Here is a 20,940-nt window from a genome sequence, read left to right as displayed (position 1 = left end):
ATAGGAACAGACAAGTTAGAGAAGCGTTTAATTGGAGTAAGGGGAATTATGATGCTACCAGGCAGGAAATTGGAAGCTTAAATTGGGAACAGATGTTCTCAGGGAAAAGTACAGAAGAAATGTGGCAAATGTTCAGGGGATACTTGTGTGGAGTTCTGCATAGGTACTTTCCAATGAGACAGGGAAGTTATGGTAGGGTACAAGGACTGTGGTGTACAAAGGCTGTAATAAATCTAGTCAAGAAGAAAAGAAAAGCTTACAAAAGGTTCAGAGAGCTATGTAATGTTAGAGATCTAGAAGATTATAAGGCTAACAGGAAGGAGCTTAAGGAAATTAGGAGAGCCAGGAGGGCCATGAGAAGGCCTTGGCAGGCAGGATTAAGGAAAACTCCAAGGCATTCTACAAGTAAGTGAAGAGCAAGAGGGTAAGATGTGAAAGAATAGGACCTATCAAGTGTGACAGTGGGAATGTGTGTATGGAACTGGAGGAAATAGCAGAGGTACTTGATGAATACTTTACCTCAGTATTCACTATGGGAAAGGATCTTGGTGATTGTAGTGATGACTTGCAGCAGACTGAAAGGAGGTTCATTGGCCGCAAACGAGAAACCAGGATGGTGTGTTGCCTTTGGGTGCCAGGGTCCATGACATATTGGAATGGCTGCAGGATATTCTCAAAGGGGAATGGGAGCAGCCAGAAGTCGTGGTGCATATTGGCACCAATGACCTGGACAAAAAAGAAGAGGTCCTATGCAGTGAATATATAGAGTTAGAAAAGAAGCTGAAGGGAAGAACCTCCAAGGTAGTAATCTCCAGATTACTCCCTGTGCCTCTGGCTGGTACAGGTAGCGGATGGGGCTGACGTGGGGGATTTCAACTTTCCTAATATAAACTGGGAGCTTCTTAGTGAAAGAGGTTGAGATGGGACAAAATTTGTGTATCCAGAAACGTTTCCAGGACGGTGCAACAAGACGAAGGGGCTGTGCTGGACCTGGTATTGGGTAATGAGCCTGGCCAGGTGACTGTCCTTTTCAGTGAGTGAACAGTTGGGGAACAGTGACCACAACTCCTGATCGTTCAGGATAGCTACAGGTAAGGACAGGTATGGTTTTAAATTGGAGGAGGGCAAATTATGAGGGGATTAAGCAAGAACTGTGATGTGTTGTTTGGGAACACCTTTTCTCTGGCAAAGCCATATCTGATTTGTGCAGTGTGTTTAAATATCAGTTGCACAAAGTACAGGAAAGGGAAGGATGGGGATGGAAAGATAAGAGAACCTTGAAAGTTCAGAGAAGTGATGAATTTAGTCAAGAAGCAAAGAGAAAGGTAGGTAAAGCTTCGGAAGGTGGGATCAAACATTGCACATGAGTTTAAAGAAGCCAGAAAAGAACTAAATAAGGGAATTAAAGCCTGGAGGGGCCATGAAAAGTCCTTGGCAAGTAAGATTACGGTGAATCCCAAAGCATTCTATCAAGAATAAAACAATAACTAGGGAGTGTGGATCCCTAGGATGAAGAAGGATGAAGAGGGGAACATTCGCTTGAATGAGTGAGGTACTTAATGAGTACTTTGCTTCAGTATTCACTGAGGAAAAGCATACGGAGGACCTGGATGTCAGTACAGTGTATAAATACATTAGGTCGAGGAGGAGGAAGTGTTGGGCCTCAGGGAGTATTAAGGTGGATAAATTCCCAGAGCCTGATGGGATTTACCTTTGATTACTGACCACCCTCCTGTACGGCTCCGAGTCGTGGGTCACCTACCGTCACCACCTACGACTCCTTGAGCGTTTCCACCAATGCTGCCTCTGCACCATCCTCAACATCCACTGGAGTGACCTCGTCACCAACATCGAAGTCCTCAAACAGGCGGAGGTCATCAGCATCGAGGCCATGCTGGTGACTCTCTGGGGAAATCCCTAGGTGCCTGTCACATTGACCATTGCCAGTGGTCTAATCTAGCCTCCGATTGCGAGGCCTGGTGACACACCATTCACCAGTCTGTCTCCTCCTTTGAAAACGCACGCAGGGCTGGCATTGAGGACAAAAGGAGAAGGAGGAAGAACTGTGACACAGCAACACCAAACCCAGAACAGAATTTCCCTTGCAGCCGCAGTGGCCAGACCTGCCTGTCCCGTATTGTCCTTGTCAGCCACCAGCGAGCCTGCAGCAGACATGGGCAGCCCCCTTCCTAAATCTTTGTTTGCGAAGTCAAGCCATGGAATTGAAGGAGGCAAGAGACAAGATTCCTGGGCCCTCGACCAGTTTCTTTGTGTCCTCTCCAGCAGGGTCACAGAGGACTGGCGAGTGGCTAATGCGCCTCTATTTAAGAAGGGACAAGGGAAAATCCTGAGAACTATAGACTATTGAGTCTCACATCAGGTTTAGGGAAATTGGTGGAGAAAATTCTTAGGGTTAGGATATATGAGCATTTGGAAACCCTTGGGATAATTAGGGAGAGCCAGCATGGCTTTATGCTTGGCAAGTCATGCCTTACCGACTTGAGTTTTTTGCCAAGGTAATGAGAGAGACTGATAAGAGTAGGGTAGTGTATGTTGTCTACATGGAATTTAGTGAGATATTTGACAGAGTCCCTCGTGGGAAGCTAATCCAGAAGATTAAGATGCACGGGATCTGTGACAGATTGACTGTTTGGATTCAAAACTGGCATAGAGGACAGAGGATAGTGGTTGAAGCGGCTTATTTGAGCTGGAGGTCTAGTGGAGTTCCGCAGGGATCTGCGCTGGGACCTTTGCTGTTTGAATCGATGAAAATGTAGATGGGTAGTTCATAATTTTATGGATGATACCAAGTTTGGAGGAGGTGTGGATAGTGTAGATGACTGGCAAAAAATAGAGCATGATATAGACCAGTTGCAGATATGGGCTGAGAAAATGGCAAATGGAGTTTAACCCAGATAACCTAGAGTCACCCGACGTTAGGGTGCAGAGAGGTTTACCAGGGTGCTGCCTGGTTTCAAAGGCACGTGCTCATGAGAGGCTGGATAAGTGGGTTGTTTTCTCTGGAGTGTTGGAGGCTGAGGGGGTGATCTGATAGAAGTTTATAAGATTATGAGAGGCATAGCTAGAGTGGGCAGAGTGTATGGTTCCCAGGGTTGAAAAGTCAAATACAGAGGGCATGCATTGAAGGTGAGGAGGTAGGTTCAAGGGGAATGTGAGGGGTAAGTTTTTACTCAGTGATGATTGGCGGGAATGCACTGCCTGGTATGGCGGTAGAGGCAAATACATTAGAGGTTTTTAAGGAGATGTTCGGATAAGCACGTGGATGTGAGGAGGGTAGAGGGATATGGGCATGGTGTAGGTAGGAGGGACTAGTGCTTGGGTGTTTTTGATTTACTTTGTAGGTGGTTCGGCACAACATTGTAGGCCCAGGGGTCTGTTCCTGTACTGGATTGTTATGTTCTCCGTGTTGGACACCGCAGATTGTTGTGTAGTGTGTCACTGAGGCTGAGAATTGGTTCTTTGTCCTGTTTAGTTGCTGCCCTTGTGCAGTGAAAGGTGTTTGGAGATATGTGTGGGAAATGAGTGCACAAGAGTCAAAGGGTTACAGTTCTATTGTGCATTAAATATTAACATTCTGTCATTAGCTGTCCTGGGGAGATTCTCTGAGCTGTGAATGCCAAAGCTGCTGCGGAACCTTGATGATCCTCGGTCCAATGTAGTAGCGTTTCACCAAACTGATGTAGATGGGTCGTTGCATCGTCCAGACTCACATTGTTCCCCATGCAGAAATGTCACACTTTGATCATTATTCACCTTGGCCTGTCCTTGGGAGAGGTGGGGGAATCCTGTCCTGCATTCTCCTGTACAGGAGCACCAGGCCTGGTTTCATTAACCCTGGTCTTTACAGGAAAGGGAAGGATGGGGATGGTTATGATGGTTGTGGAAGATTTCAACATGCAGGTCGATTGGGAAAATAATATGACTGACTGACAAGGAAAGTCAAAGCTAATGTAAAATCAAGAGAGGGCATACAACAAAGCAAGACTTAGCGGGAAGACAAGATTGGGAAGCTTTTAAAACCCTACAGAGGCAACTAAAAGAATCATTAGAAGGGAAAAGATGAAATGTGAAAGCAAGCTGGCACTCATGGACTTCAGGAAGGGTAAGACGAAGGAACAGATACGAGTCCTCAAGGAACAGAGGGATCAGAAATGGGAGAGTGAGCAACTTCAAGTTCCTGGGTGTCAAGATCTCTGAGGATCTAACCTGGTCCCAATGTATCGATGTAGTTATAAAGAAGGCAAGACAGTGGCTATACTTTATTAGGAGTTTGAAGAGATTTGGCAACAAGTACACTCAAAAACTTCTATAGTTGTACCGTGGAGAGAATTCTGACAGGCTGCATCACTGTCTGGTATGGAGGGGCTACTGCACAGGACTGAAAGAAGCTGCAGAAGGTTGTAAATCTAGTCAGCTCCATCTTGGGCACTAGCCTACAAAGTACCCAGGACATCTTCAATGAGCAGTGTCTCAGAAAGGCAGCGTCCATTATTAAGGACCTCTAGAACCCAGGGCATGCCCTTTTCTCACTGTTACCATCAGGTAGGAGATACAGAAGCCTGAAGGCACACACTCAGCGATTCAGGAACAGCTTCTTCCCCTCTGCCATCCGATTCTTAAATGGACATTGAATCTTTGGACACTACCTCACTTTTTTAATATACAGTATTTCTGTTTTTGTACATTTTAAAAAATCTATTCAATATACATAATTGACTTGTTTATTTTTTCTCTCTCTGCTAGATTATGTGTTGCATTGAACTGTTGCTGCTAAGTTAACACATTTCATGTCACATGTCGGTGATAATAAACCTGATTCTGAAATAATATCAAGCGGATAGAAAAAGTTTTTTCAAGTATGTTTAAAAAAAAAGACGAGTGGATATAGGACCACTAGAAAATGAGGCCAGAGAAATAATAACGGGGGACTAGGAAATGGCAGATGAACTAAATGAGCATTTTGGATCAGTCTTCACTGTGGAAGACATTAGCAGTGTGCCAGATGTTGAAGAGTGTGAAGAGAGAGAAGTGAGCACAGATACTGTTAGGAAGGGGAAGGTGCTCAAACAGCTGAAAGACCTAAAGGTACACAAGTCACCTGGACCAGATGAACTGCACCCTAGGGTTCTGGAAGAGGTAGTGGTAGAGATTGTGGATGTATTAGTATTGACCTTTCAAGCATGGTTTAAGAAAGGAGGGAGGCAGCAGAAAGGAAATTATAGACCAGTTAGTCTGACCTCAGTGGTTGGGAAGGTGTTGGAGTCAATTGTTAAGGATGAGGTGATGGAATACTAGATGACACAGGACAAGATAGGACAAAGTCAGCATGGTTTCCTCCAGGGAAAATCTTGCCTGATGAGCCTGTTAGAATTCTTGGAGGAGTTTATATGTAAGAAAGTTAAAGGGAATGCCATGGATATTGTATATTTGAATTTTTAAGAAGGCCTTTGACAAGGTCCCACACATGAGGCTGCTTACCAAGTTAAGAGCCCATGGTATTACAGGAAGGTTACTAACATGGTTAGAGCATTAGCTGATTGGTAGGAGGCAGTGAGTGGGAATAAAATAATCCTTTTATTGGCTGCCAATGACTAGTAGTGTTCTGCAGTGGTCGGTGTTGGGACCGCTTCTTTTTATGCTGTATATCAATGATCTAGATGATGAAAGAGATGGCTTTGTTGAGGAAACAGGCAAGATGCAGAAGGACTTAGAAAGATTAGGAAAATGGCCAAGAAAGAGGCAAGTGAAATATCATGTTGGAAGATGTGGAAAGGATGTTTCCCATGGTGAGGCAGTCTATGACAGGGAGGGCACAGCCTCAGGATAGAGGGACATCCATTTAAAACAGATGCAGAGAAATTTCTTCAACCAGAGGGTGGTGAATTTGTGGAAGTGTTACACATGCAGCTGTGGAGGCCAGGTCATTGGGTGTACTTAAGGCAGAGATTGATAGGTTCTTGGTTGGACACGGTATTAAAGGCCATGGGGAGAAGGTGGGTGAATGGGGCTGAGGAGGGAAAAAAGGATCAGCCATGATTGAATGGTGGAGCAGACTCGATGGGCCAAATGACCTAATTCTGCTGCAATGTCTTATGGTCTTATTTTCATCCCCTTCATTGGCTGAACTATTGGTAGATACATCGGGGGCGGCCGGGTGAGATCGAAGTCGCTCGGCAGAGGATGGCGCTCAGGTGGCTGTATCGGAGGGGCTGGTCGGAGGCTCAAAGTTTTCGGACGGATGGACGGCTGTGGTCAGCTGCTTCCAAGGCATCGGCAAGTTGACGGCACCTGGAGGTTTATGGCAGGGAGTTTCTCCCTTTGCCACCTGCTATTGGGGACTCGGGAGTCCATTGACTCGGGACTTTGAGACTTCTTTTTAACCGTGCCCATGGTCTGTTCTTTATCAAATTATGGTATTGTATTGTTTTGCACTAACATGCTCTAACCATGTTAGTAACCTTCCTGTAATACCATGGGCTCTTAATGTTATAATTATGTGGTTCTGTGGTTCAGTGTTAGTCTTTGGTTTGTCCTGTTTTCTGTGATATCACTCTGGAGGAACATTGTATCATTTCTTAATGCATGCATTTCTAAATGACAATAAACGAAGACTGAGTGTTCTCATAATCTGAACCTGTCCCGGCCCATTTGTGGCATTGCAGTGCCCTGACCCATTTGCTGCTGAACCTCACTTGTACCCTTGTTCTCTGCTGTAACCTAAGACTCTTCTGACTGGCCTCGCCCAAAGCTCTGCTGCTGTCGAGAGCCGTAGTCTTCCGGCTAAGAATGAGGTCTGTGCCCAAGAGTAACACAATATGCTGGAGGAACGTCGCAGATTCATGGAGGGAATTTTCAGGCTGAGACCCTCTATCACAGGGTTGTTTTAGGAAGGATGTGGAAGTGTTACAGTGCAGGGGTGATTTACCAGGATGCTGCCTGGAAAGGATGGGTTAAGAGAGCTGGGGCTTTTCTTTCTTGAGTGAAAGAGGATGAGAGGGGACTTTACAGAGGTGTACAAGACTGATAAGAGGCATAGGCAGGGTGGACAGCCCCATTTTTTCCAAGGTAGAAATGGGGACATAATCCAAGGGCCATAATTTTAAGGTGATTGGAGGAAAATATAGCGGGGAATATCTGAAGTAGGTTTTTTTGCAGTTGTGGGTGTGTGGAATGTGCTACCGGGTGTGGGAGAAGTAGATACAACGGGGGTATTTTAATAAACTCTGTGATATGTACATGGATAATAGAAAAATGGAGGGCTATGTGAGAGGGAAAGGTTGGATTGATCTTGGAGTGGGTTAAAAGACTGGCACAACATTGTGGGCTGAAGGGCCTGTATTGTGCTGTAGTGTTCTGTCTTCTGTTGTTACGTTCCTCCATAGATGCTCGCTGATCTGTTCAGTTCCTCCAACATTTTGTGTAAGTTACTCCAGATTTCAAGCATCTGCAGGATCTGTCCCCTCCACACAAGAGTACCTTTGGCCCCATACTGTGCTGCCAGTGGCCCTGCCAGCTCTCCAGCTCCGGGCTGCAGCCTGAGAGCGTTTGTTTGAACTGGGTGGAAGCCAAGCAGAACTCAGTTGTGGGCACACCCATTGGGAGCAACCTCACACAAAGACTACCGGAGGAGCTCAAAAATGCAGACTCGACCTTTGCACCCTAAATCTGGGTGGATGATATTGACTGAGTGTTGTATTTTTCACGTGGCACCGTACGTGACTTAGACCACAGAAACCAGGAGCATGGAGCAATTTTAGTGTGACAAGCGTGGAGCTTATTAATCTGCAGTAGTGTGGGAAACTGGCCCAATAAAAATATTAAAAGCCTCCGTCACTAATTCTTTCCAGATCTGACAACGCTCACTGTATCGCTGTCTAGTATGGGGGGCGGGTGGGGTGGGGTGTGGTGGTGGTTGGGGACTACTGTGCAGGATCGAAGCTGCAGAGTTGTAGACTTGGTCAGCTTCATCATGGACACTGGCCTCCCCAGAATCCGGGACATCTTCAAGGAGCAATGCCTGAAAAAGCTGGCATCCGCATAAAGGACCCCATCACCAGGGCATGTCGTCCTCTCTTTCCTGCCTTCCTAGCATCAGGAAGGAGGTACAAGAGCCTGAAGGCACACACTCAGTGATTCAGGAACCGCTTCTTCCCTTCTGCAATCCGATTTCTGAATAGCCATTGAACCCATGAACAGTACCTCATACTTTTTTAAAATTGCACTACTTAGTTTAACTATTTAATATATACTTATTGTAGTTCACATCTTTTTCTCTATTATTATGTATTGCAATATACTGCTGCCACAAAAACAACAAATTTCAAGACAAATGCCAATGATGTTAAACCTGATTCTGATCACCTGCGGACTTCTACTTCGTTCACTCCCCCAACTCCAATTCTGGCTGCTTCCACCTTCCTTTCCTGTCCTGATGCAGGGCCTTGGCCTGAATCATCAAGTGTGTATTCCTCTCCAGAGATGCTGCCTGACCTGCTGAGTTCCTCCAGCATTTTGTCTGTTGCTCTGGATTACCGGCATCTGCAGAATCACTTAAATTTTAATATTAATTGGGAGTTAAAATGAAAGCAGTCGTTGTACCTCCAACAGTGAATTCACTGAGTCTGAGTTGCTTCTTCTCCAAACACTGAGTTAGGATGCCGTGTAGCCTGAGTGAAATGTGGAGGCTGGACTGTCCGGATGCTGGGAATGTTGAGCAACATACATAGACACGTTGTAGGAAATCCTCCAGACTTTGTGCGTGTTGCCTGAGTGAAATGTGATACTGACGGCTATAGTGCAGAATTATTCATAACCCCAGAATGATTAAATAACAAGTTTATTTCTATCGTATCTTTAACAGTTCCAAAGCTTTTTGATAGCTAATCGGTATAGTAATGTGAGACCATTTGCTTCGTGTGCTTCTACAGGCTGCAATGTAGTAATGAGCAGGTGATCTGTTTCAATGATGAGAGAGGCTTTCCTGCAGTTTAACCGTTCCATTAAGGGTGGAGCCCCTGGCAGAGCAGTGTGCCCCCGGTGTGGCTAAGATGTTTCTGCTCCGGTCTGCAGAATGGGGCTTGAACCCACACCCTCAACCTGTCCATCGATCCAAGGCTGATGTGGACAATTGAACTTTCATCATGACACTTGGAGAGCAAAAGGAATAGACTGCCCTTCTGGCAGAGCTGCTTGTCTACCACATGTCCAGCACCTCCAGTTGTTTTAATTGGAGTGTCACATTAAACTTTCTGAAAGCTCTTAACAGCCTGTTCTCCCCATGGCCTGTTATCGAGTTACTGCTGAATTGCTGTTTCTGAATTCCAGCTTAGTCATGTGCTGGCAGCAAGTCCCAGCGGTCTGCACCGTGTTTGCTCCACCGTTCCATCAACCCCACTCTCCTGCCGCCCTCCCGTAACCTTTGATGCCTTTACTAATCCAGAACGTATTAACCTCCACTTTAAATATACCCAATGACTTGGCCTCCGCAGCCATCCGGGACACACAGTTCCACAGATTCGCCACCCCCTGGTTAAAGAAAATCCTCCAACTCTTTTCTAAAGAAGTTATCTCTATTGTGAGGCTGTGCCCTTCGGTCCTGGACTCATATCCACTCCATGTCCACCCTACTTAGAGATTTCTGTATTCATTGGGTTCAATGAGATCCCCCTTATTTTTCTGAACTCCAGCAAGTACAGACCCAAAGCCATCAACCACTCCTGTTACAGATGCTCCTTAGTTCATCACAGATCTCCAACTAGCCCTACGTTGGAGGGGAATAATTTATACCAGCCAACTCGCACACCTTTGGGATGAGGGAGCAATGTGGACCACCTGGGGAAACCCACAGTCATGGAGAGTGTGCAGGTTCCACACAGACAACATCGTGAGTCAGGATCAAACCTGGAACTGTGATAGAACCAGTCCTTGCTGCCTTCATGTCACTTCTATGTTTGACTTCTGTGAAACCAAAGAGAAGGTGGCAAATGTGAAGTCCCGTAGCAAGGTCATAGGACAGTACGGCACAGGAGCAGGGTCATCATGTGGTGCTCAATTAATTTCATGCTGAACTACACTAACCTCCTCATGTTGTGGTTTGATCAGCTGGTGGATCACTGACCCTGACCTTGCCCACCGTGACAGAACATCAGTCTAACCCCACCACTGCTGCCTTTCCAGCCCCTCAGGGATGTGATCTCTCTCTCTGACTCCAGTGCTCTGAGATCCGGTGGTCATGTTACTTGTTGGTAATCTGGTGTCTGGTAGGATGTGGAGTTGGGAGTTTATCCCCCAACGAGCAGAACTCAGTATTTACTTCCACGGAGCATATGGAGCCCCTCTGGTGGCAGAGGGGTGAGGTTTTCTCTATGGGCAGAGACTGCAAAATGTCACAGCTTTCCTCTCATTTTCCTGCAGGGATCCTCACCCTGCCTGAGGCACTGGAGCTGAGCCCAGAGGGGACCAAGTCCAGGGGAACCGTGCTGTCCAGCCAGCCTGAGCAGCAGAGCATGGAGCAGGCATTGCTGGTTACTTGTGTGGGAAACGTGGCAGAGCTGAGTGAGTACTCGCCCATACAGACTTGCAGCCATCAGAGTGACCCTGTGCTTCAGGAACGTGGTTATGTTGGGAGCTTGTATCGTGCGCTGCCAACTGCTTTGTGCACCGTTTGGCTTTAGGCTGGGTGTGAGTGCGTGGAATGCATCGCTAGGGTGATGGAAATCTAAGAAACTGTTAGTTAAGTACATGGGTCATAGAAAATGATGTAGCATTTTAGTGTAAGTTGAAAGGTTGGCACAACATCGTACTGTTCTTTGTTCTATTGGGCATGCTACATTGGCTCCAGAATGAGTGACAATACTTGTGAGCTGCCCACAGCACACCCTCGAGTGTGTTGTGAACACAAATGATGCATTTCACCATCTCAATGTATGCGTGACAAACAAACGGAAGCTTGAGCCTTCCACTGCCTGAGGTCAAAGACACGGTGTCAGAAAGGGAAAAAGGGAATTGCAGAGAAGTCTGGGAGGAATGGATAGGATGGAGGGAATACCTTTAGGTGGAGTTTAGTTGGTATGGATTAATAATAACAATTAGTACATCTTTAGAGTCGTAGAACATTACAGCCCATCTAGCCTGTTAGCCTGCCTAATCTCATTGACCGGTACCGGGATCACAGCCCTCCATACCTTTCCCATCCACATACCTATCCAAATTTAGCTTAAACGTTGAAATCGACTCTGCATCCACCGTTTCCGTTGGCAGCTCACTCCACACTCTCGCAACCCTCTTGAGTGAAGAAGTTTTGTCGCCGTTCCCCTAAACATTTCACCTTTCACCCTTAACCTTTGACCTCGAGTTCTAGTCTTGCCCAATCTCAGTGGAAAAACCCTGCTTGCGCTTACACTTTCAATACCCCTCATCATTTTGTATGCCTCTATCAAACCTCCCCTCTGGAGAATAAAGTCCTGACTTATTCAATGTTTCCTTATAACTCAGGTCCTCGAGTCCTGGCAACATCCATATAAACTTACTCTGTACTTTTTCTGTCTTGACATCTTTCCTATAGGTAGGTGACCAGAACTACACGTAATACTCCAAACTAGGCCTCACCGACACCTGATACAACTTCAGTATAAATGTCCATACAAAGCTTGTACAATTTCAATTTACTTTGACTGTGCTGTGTATGTTTTGTACCTTGGCCCAAGAGGAATGCTGTTTCATTCAGCTGTATTTCTGTATGGTTGAATGATAATTGAACTTGATCTCCTGTACTCAATACTTGGATTTACTCAATATGCCAAAAGCTTTCTTTATGATCCTCTCTGCCTGTGATGCCACCTTCAAAGAATTGTGGATTTGTATTCCCGGATCCCTCTGCTACCAAACTGCTCATCATTTAAGGCCTACCTGGTTTGTCCTCCCAAAGTGCGATACAGTACCTCACATCTGTCTGCATCTGTCTTTGACGTGTGCGAAAACCCACGTGGTCGTGGGGAGAGCTGGAAAATTCCATGCAGCACTGCAGACCAAGATTGAACTCGGCTCCCTGGAATTGTGAGGCTGCATCATGGGACCATAAAATGCAGGAGCAGAATGAGACCATTTGGCCTATCGAGTCTGCTCTGCAATTTCATCGTTCCTCTCGGATCCAGTCTCCTGGGTGTAATGTGAATGTAAGGAAGGATGGACAAGCCAATGATTGGGTACGAATGCAGACAGAGCAAAGAGTTAAATTCTACCACAAAGGCAAAATTCAAGAGAGTGAAGAATGCAGGACTGAAAGTGCTGTATCTAAATGCATGCAGTATTTGGAATAAGGTGCAATTAGAGATTGGTCGCTATGATGTTGTGGGCATCACTGAGTCGTGGCTGAAAGAAGGCCATAGTTGGGAGTTTAACATCAAAAGATATGCTTTGTATTGAAGGGACAGGCAGGAAGGCATCGGCAGTGGTGTGGCTTTGTTGGTAAGAGATGGAATTACATCTTTAGAAAGAGGTGACATAGGGTCAGAGAATGTCGAATCATTGCGGATGGAATTAAAAACCTGCAAGGGTAAAGAAAGTCATTATGGAAATCATTTATAGCCCTCCTAGTAGTAGCCAAGATGTGGGGTTAAGATTACAAAGGGAGATGGCAAGGGCACGTAATAAGGGTAATGTCACAATTATGGTTGACTTCAATATGCAAGTGGTTTGGGAAAATCAGGCTGGAGTTGGCTCACAAGAGGGAATTTGTTGAATGCCTATGAGATGGCATTTTGGAGCTATCTCATGTGCTCGAGCCTACTCGGGGGAAGGCTAACTTAGATTGGGTATTGTGTAATGAACCAGATTTTTATTAGGGAGCTTAAGGCAAAGGAATCCTCAAATATGATTGCATTCATACTGCAATTTGAGAGGGAGGAGCACAAGTCAGATGTATTAGTATCGCAATGGAATAAAGGGAATTACAGAATAAATAGTTCTCAAATGGCAGGAGTAGGCAACCGTGGCTGACGAGGGAAGTTAAGGACTGCATAGGAGCCAAAGAAAAGGCATGTAATGTAGCAAATGTGAGCGGGAGGTTGGGGTTGATAGGGAGGTTTTTAAAATCCATCAGAAGGATACTATAAAAGCCATAAGAAGGCAAGAGATGAAATATGAGGGAAACTAGCCAATAATATAAAGCAGGACACAAAAAGTTTTTTTCAGTTGTATAAAGAGTAAAAGGGAGGTGAGAGTTGATATTGGACCACTGGAAAATGATGCTGGTGAGGTAGTAATGGGGAACAAAGAAATGGCAGATGAACTTAATGGGTACTTTGCATCAGTCTTCACTGTGGAAGACACTAGCAGTGTGCCAGAGGACCGTGAGTGTCAGGGAGCAGGAGTGAGTGCCATTGCTATTACAAAGGAAAAAGTGCTAGGCAAACTGAAAGTTTTTTATTTTTTTTTAAATTTTATTTTTATTTGGATAAGGAATTCACAAATATCATGTACTTTTTTCACACATATAACCTTTAACATTTTTTTATATGTATAAAACTATAATTATTTATACATTCTTAAGTATACATTGAGATGATATAAAAGGAAATTAGACACTTAAATAGATAATAGTGGACCATTTCCACTGGTCCAAAATGTTGTATATAGGCCTATGTAACAACCATTGTAGGTGTTTATATCCTATTTTGTTCATGCTTGCTCCTGCCCGCAGACATAATTATCCAATCCCTATGTACTAATTTACTTAATTTTTTCATTTTTTTATCCCTTTCCCAAATCTTTCCCTTTACTTGTGTTAATTCTCTATTTTCCAAAAGAAAACAAAAAAAGACATTTAGACTAGGGGTGCTTACGTTAGCAATATTACTGTTGATGAGAAGAGCAGTATAAATCATTAGGAGAGTCATCTAAAGTCTGCTCGCTTTGGGGTTATATATTCAATCCATTTATTCCAGATTTTTCTTTTTGAATTCTCAGGGAGTAAGTCAACTTTTCTATTTTAAGTATTTCCAAGATAATTTCGTGCCAATCTTCTAATGTAGGTGGTATTGGATTTAGCCACTTTCTAGTGATTGATTTCTTACTTGTCGCTAAGAGGGCCTGCAGCAACTTTATATCTTCCTTCTGTTCAAGAAACAATACATGCCCCAAATAGAGCGTCTCGAAGTTCAGAGGTATCTGGGACCTAAGTACCTTAACTAATGTTCTATGAATACCTTCCCAATATAGACTTAATTTAGGGCAATCCCAGAAAATATGAAAATGATTTACCTCCTTGGAGCCTCACCTTCTCCAACACGTCAAGTTTGTATCTTTATATTTTTCCTGATATGGGGTCTTGAAATATCTTATAATGTTTTTCCAACAATGTTCTCTCCAAGTCAAAGAATTAGTCGAGGACCATTGAAAGCTGCAGATTTTCCCCCAAGCCTCCTCTGAAAGTACCAACCCCGCTTCTTTCTCCCACTTCTCTTTAATATACAGTGTATTTACATTTTTAGCATGGGAGAGTGCATTATATAATCGAGAAACTGATTTACTAGGTATTGAACTGCAAGCCGAATTCAGAATCTTGAAAAATTCTAATTCTACTGTTGATAGGTCTGTATATCTACAACTCTGGTTAATATAGTTTCGTACTTGAAGGTACCTAAAAAAGTCATTATGTTCTAGGCTATGTTTGTCCTGCAGGATTTGGAAACTTTGTAATACTCTTTTATCTATAAATGAGAGGTAGGTTGTAAGACCTTTCTTTATCCATAGCTCAAATCTTTTATCTCCTCTGTTGGGAAGGAATTCGGTATCATATGCACACCATCTAAAGAGTTTTAACATGTTATTAATTCCACATGAATTAACCACCTTCTGCCATACTTTTAATGTAAGATTTATCCAACTGTTTTTAAATTTTTCCAACTGGGGCATCAATCCTTTGTCAGCTATTGAGGCCTGAAGAGGAAAATTGTCAGCTAATCCAAATTCTATTTCCTTCCATCTAGCCTTATATTCCCTATTACACCAATATAACAGAGGGGTTATCTGTGAGGCATAAAAATAATTTCTCAGGCAAGGAAGAACCATACCTCCTTCCTTCCTTCCTTAACTGTAAGGTGTTATATCAAATTCTAGGTTTCTTTCCTTGCCAAATGAAGCGGGAAATCCATTTGTCCCATTCCCTGAATTGATTATCATCCACCTCCACCAGTAAAGTACGGAAAAGATACAATAACCGAGGAAGAATATTCATTTTTATAGTATATCCTTGAATTTAAACTTAAAAAGGGGATAAGATTCCATCTATGCATATCTGCTTTTATCTCTGAGATTAATGGCCCATAATTTACCTGTGACAGCGTTGAAAGATCCTTCAGCAGGGTTATTCCTAAATATTTTAATGATTTAGCTTCCCACTTAAGATCATATGTATCCTGCAGTTTTTTGGATGGTGTATAATTTAGGGACATAACCTGCGTTTTCTTTACATTTATTTTATAACCTGATATTTTCCCAACGTCATCCAACAGTGTAAACAATCCTATAAATGATTTTTCTGGTTCACTCAGATAGACCAAAACATCATCTGCGAATAACGCCACTTTCTGTTCAATCCCTGCCACCTTGATACCTTTTACGATTTCACTCTGTCTTATTAGTTGGGCAAGCGGTTCAATATATAGTGCAAAAAGGAGAGGAGAAATTGGGCATTCCTGTCTAGTGCCTCTCTCTAAGATGAAGGAGTCAGAGAGATCCCCATTTATCTTAATTCGGGCTGTAGGGCTGTCATATAGAGTCTGAATTACTTTAATAAACTTTTTTTGAAAGCCGAATCTTCCTAACACTCTATATAGGAATGCCCAACTAACCGAATCAAAAGCTTTCTCAGCGTCCAATCCTACTACCATTGTCTCTGTCTCGTTCTTATTAACCTGTTCTAATATGTGTAGAGTTCTCCTTACGTTGTCCTGTGTTTGTCTTTGTTGAATAAATCCAGTCTGGTCTAAGTGGATTAGGCCAGGTAAAAGCTTTTCCAATCTGCGCGCTAATATAGATGTAAATAGTTTGTAATCTAAATTAAGAACACTAATTGGCCGATAATTGCCACATTCTAGTTTATCTTTACCCTCTTTAGGAATAACTGAAATAATCACTTCTCTCCAGGAAGGTGGAGTTTCTCCTCTCTGCAAGATCCAATTAAAGGTGTTAAGTAGTAATGGGGCTAACTGTGTCTTCAGGGACTTGTACCACTCTGAGGTAAACCCATCAGAACCCGGGGACTTTCCAGCCTTTAACCTAGAGATGGCCACGTTCAGTTCTTTGACAGTTACTGGTTCTAATAAACTTTCATTTTGTAAATCTGTAAGTTTAGGTAGATCTAAAAAATTCAATACACTGTCTGTATAGGGCTCATTGGGGGCCCGGGGTTGGGAGTACAGCTCTCGATAATATGTTTCAAAACTCTCTTGAATTTTCCCTATTGTACTCTCCACAAGCTTTGTCTTTGGATTCTTTATTTTATGAATTGTATTGTCTGCTTGTTGTTTTCGTAATTTATATGCTAATAATCTAGCTGATTTACCTCCTACTTCATAATTCTTTTGTCTCAGGTAAAGAAAATTTCTTTGAGTTTCCAATGTATAAATATCGTCAATTTCACTTTGCAATTTCCTAATTTCCTGTTTTCGATTTGAATTACTTTTGTTGCTATCCACAACTTAAGTTGTTTTAATTTTCCTTGAAGGTCTGCTAATTTTTGTGCATTGATTTTTTTCATGTGAGTGGTAATGGAAATAATTTTCCCTCTCAGTACAGCTTTCAATGTATCCCATAAGATCACTGGTGATGTTTCTCCCGTGTCATTAAGGTCTAGATATTCTTTGATTTCTCCCCTTAATCTCTCCATTACTTTCGGGTTATTGAGTATATGTGAGTTTAGCCTCCATAGTGTTTTCCTCATTTTCCTTTCCAGGATTAGAGACATAGAGACTGGGCTATGATCCGACAGATCAATTGTTGCAATATTACAGTTTTTTATCCTGAGTCTATCTGTATTAAAGATAAAGAAATAGTCTATCCTTGAATAGGCTGAATGAGGGAAAGAGTAATGTGTATAATCTTTACTAGTAGGGTGTAATTCCCTCCAGACATCTATAATTCCCAACTCCTCCATCAATGAATTCATTTTCCGAGTCAGAGGTTTATTCTGAGTAACTATTCTTGAAGAATCTAATACAGGATTTAATCTAATATTAAAATCCCCTCCACAAATTACTACCCCTTGAGAACTGACCATTAGGTCAAAAATGTGTCTATAAAATGACCATTCACAACCTGGAGGAGCATAAACATTCAGCAATGTTATTTCTGTACCTTCTATTCTTCCTGTAATTTTTACAAACCGTCCTTCTTTGTCTTTAGTCTCTGAAATATGTTCATAATTAAGAGTACTTGATATTAAAGTAGCTACCCCTCTCCTGTGACTCAATTTATATGATGAATAAAATACATGCTTAAAGCCCATTCTTTTTAATTTTCCATGTTCAGATTGGCTCATATGTGTTTCCTGGAGGAAAGCTATTTGTGCCCTCTCTTTTTTCAATTTAGACATAATCTTAATTCTTTTAATTGGATTCAAAACCCCATTAACACTATAGGAAATTATTTTTACCAATTCAGTTTGCATTTTTCTCTAGTAGAAAAAAAACACTCTCCTTTTCTAACCAAACAGTAAGCAATCCCTTCTCAACAGTAAACCAAGACATATAACCACACCCTAGACATTTTTGAACGTGTAACATTTGAAAATTTTTCCCGACTTCCCACAGTGAGACCTGAGCACCGACCCGCCTCAGTTCAGAGGGATAACCTCTATCTTCACCCTGTGTTAGAGGGCCCTCAGCAGTTTGAATAGTCATAGAGAACTTTCTCCTATTTATGTCTCGACCAAATTGCTATCATTCAAGTTATTCTGCCTAGTTTATTTTTAGTTACCAGTTTTCATTTTACCTTTAAGTCCAATTTACTCTTTTCAGTCATTTCTCTCAATTAATCTGTATTCTCCGTACATTCGCGTCTGAATATTTGCAGCTTTTCCTTGTAGTTTGACACTCCGGTTTGTGTGGAGCATCCTCGCCCCACTAACTGCCACGACTTCTGCCGAATCCTCTCCAGTAGCGACTCCGGTTGGGTGATAACTTTAATAGGTAGTCCCCTGTCCACCAGGTCCGACGTTGCCTCCTCCACTGTAGCGTAAGTTTTTGTCCCTTCGTCGTAAAAGACTCTCAGCCGAGCTGGATACAGGGTCTGGAATCTGATGTTGTTTTCCTTCAGGACTCTCCGTGTTTCCGTATATTCCTTCCATCTGGCAAGAATCCCCGGTGCGTAGCCGTGGTCTAAACTGATTTTACAGTTGTTCCACATGAAACCTTTATTTTGCCATGCCCTTTTAAGCACCTCTTCCTTCGTTCTGTAACTGAGAAATCTGACCAGAATCGATCTGGGCTGGGCGCCTGCTGGAGGCTGTGGTACCAATGCGCGGTGAGCCCTTTCTATCTGTAGGTCTTTTGCGGCCGGTATATCAAGGTTCTCTCTAAGCAGCTTCTCCACGAAGGGAATCATCAATCCGGGTTTACCTTCGGTTCCCTCCGGAGCTCCGTAAATCCTCACGTTTTCCCTTCTTGAGCGGCCTTCTTGATCTATTAGTTTCCACTGGAGCTGGTCTTGCAGCTTCAGCATTTCTGCTATCACTTCCTCGGCGTTTTGTAGCTTCTCTTCAATTCCAACAATCCTCGCTTCGGCTTCATCTATCCGCGAGTTAGTTTTTACTATTTCTCCTTTAATATCTTCCAGCTGTTTGCTGTTATCTTGTCGGAACTCGCGAATCTCTCCGAGAATCAAAGACAGAGTCACCAATTCCCCCTCATTATCTCTGTCCTGGCTTGCCGTGGGGGAGCTAGGCCCGTCGCCTTGCTGCATCTCTTTATGTTTATCAGCCTTCGGAGCGGACTTTTTAATCTTGTTCTTAGACATCATCCTTGCCCCTTTTATTAATATAGTTATGCAATATTAAGTATTTGTCTAAATTCGATTTTGGGACAGTTTTCCTTCTTTTTTGTCGAGAGACCTTTTCCTTATGCCGCCATTCCCTTGATGACCCGAAAGTCACAAACTGAAAGTTTTTAAGGTGGATAAGTCACTTGGACCAGATGGACTAGATCCCAGAATCCTGAGAGAGGTTGCTGAAGAGATGACGGATGCATTGGTCATGATCTTTCAAGAATCACTTGATGCTCTCGTGACTGGTGGACTGGAAAATTGCAAATGTCACTCCACTCTTTAAGAGGGAGGAAGGCAAAAGAAAGGACATTATAGGCCAGATAGCTTAACCTCAGTGATTGGGAAAGTATTGGAGTCTGTTATTGGGGATGAGGTTTCTGGGTACTTGGAGACTAATGATTGAATAAGTCAAAGTCAGCATGGTTTCTGTAAAGGGAAGTCTTGCCTGACAAATCTGTTAGTTCTTCAAGGCAGTAACAAGCAGGGTGGACAAAGGAGAGGCAGTGGATGTCATTTATTTAGATTTTCAGAAGGCCTTTGAGGTGCCACACATAAGGCTGCTTAATAAGATAGGACCCCATGGCATTACAGGAGAGGCATGGATAGAATGGCTGTCAGACATTCCTCGTGAGCATCCTTTCAGCCCTCTCCAGTTTCAGCACATCCTTTCTAAGATAAGGGGTCCACAACTGCTCTCAATATTCCAAGTGATGCCTCACCAGTGCTTTATAAAGCCTCGGCATTATATCATTGCTCTGATACTCTGGTGCTCTTGAAATGAATGCTAGCATTGTATTTGCCTTCCTCACCACAGACTCAACCTGCAAATTAACCTTTAGAGAATCCTGTACAAGGACTCCCAAACTGCTTTGCACCTCAGTTTTTTTGTACTTTCTCTCCATTTAGAGAATAGTCAACCATTTCTTTTCTTCTACCAAAGTGCATGACCATACACTTCCTGACACTGTACTGCATTTTCCATTTCTTTGCCCATTCTCCGAATCTGTCCAAGTACTTCTATAGCCTTGTCTCTTCCTCAAAACTATCTGCCCCTCCCCCTATCTGCTGCGAACTTTGGAGCAAAGCCATTATTTCAATCATCCAAATCATTGACATGTAACGTAAGAAGAATTGATCCTAACACAGACCCCTGTGGAACAGCCAACCAGAAAGGCTCTCTTTATTCCCACACTTTGCCTCCTGCCAGTTAGCCTCTGTTTTATCCATGCTTGAATCTTCCCTCTAATGCTATGGGTTCGGAGCTTGTCCAGTAGGCTCATGTGGCACCTTGTTAAAGGCTTTCTGAAAATCCAAGTACACAACATCAAATGATTCTGCTTTGTTTATCCTGCTTGTTCTTCCAAGAGTTCCAAAACATTTGTCAGGCAAGATTTTCCCTTGAGGAAACTATGCTGACAACAGCCTATTTTATCATGTGCCTCTAAATACCCTGAGACCTCATCCTTAATAATGTAATCATCTTCCCAACCACTGAGGTCAGACTAACTGGCCCATAGTCTCCTTTTTTCTGCCTCTCTCCCTTGAAGAGTGAAGTAACATTGGAGTGACCATGGCCGCTCTCCCTCCGAGGTGAGGTTGTGTGACAAATTGCAGATGAGATGGCAGATGGCAGCGTCCATTATTAAAGACCTGCAGCACCCAGGGCATGCCCTTTTCTCACTGATGCCATCAGGTAGGAGGTACAGAAGCCTGAAGCCACACACTCAGCGATTCAGGAACAGCTTCTTCCCCTCTGCCATCCAATTCCTAAATGGACTGAAGCTTTGGACACTACCTCACTTTTTTTAATATGCAGTATTTCTGTTTTTGCTCATTTTTAATAATATATTCAATATACATAATTGGTTTACTGTTTAT

The 20,940-nt window shown here is 43.2% G+C and overlaps 1 protein-coding gene across 6 annotated transcripts in view; it reads left to right on the top strand.

Moving 5' to 3' along the window:
* The window catches only part of btbd11b (BTB (POZ) domain containing 11b), a 130,612-nt gene that overhangs the window by 39,282 nt on the left and 70,390 nt on the right, over positions 1-20,940 (top strand). For 5 of the 6 annotated variants that reach the window (XM_072267342.1, XM_072267341.1, XM_072267343.1 and 2 more), the window contains exon 2: positions 10,435-10,575. The exons of the other annotated variant lie outside the window; for it this stretch is intronic. In XM_072267342.1, the coding sequence (XP_072123443.1) occupies positions 10,435-10,575 (141 nt within the window). The remainder of the gene's footprint in view (positions 1-10,434; positions 10,576-20,940) is intronic. 6 annotated transcript variants of the gene reach the window in all.

Source organism: Mobula birostris, chromosome 9, assembly GCF_030028105.1.
Source record: "Mobula birostris isolate sMobBir1 chromosome 9, sMobBir1.hap1, whole genome shotgun sequence".
NCBI lineage: Eukaryota > Metazoa > Chordata > Chondrichthyes > Myliobatiformes > Myliobatidae > Mobula > Mobula birostris.
Note: the sequence above shows the minus strand (reverse complement) of the source record. Positions and strands in the feature narration are given on the sequence as shown.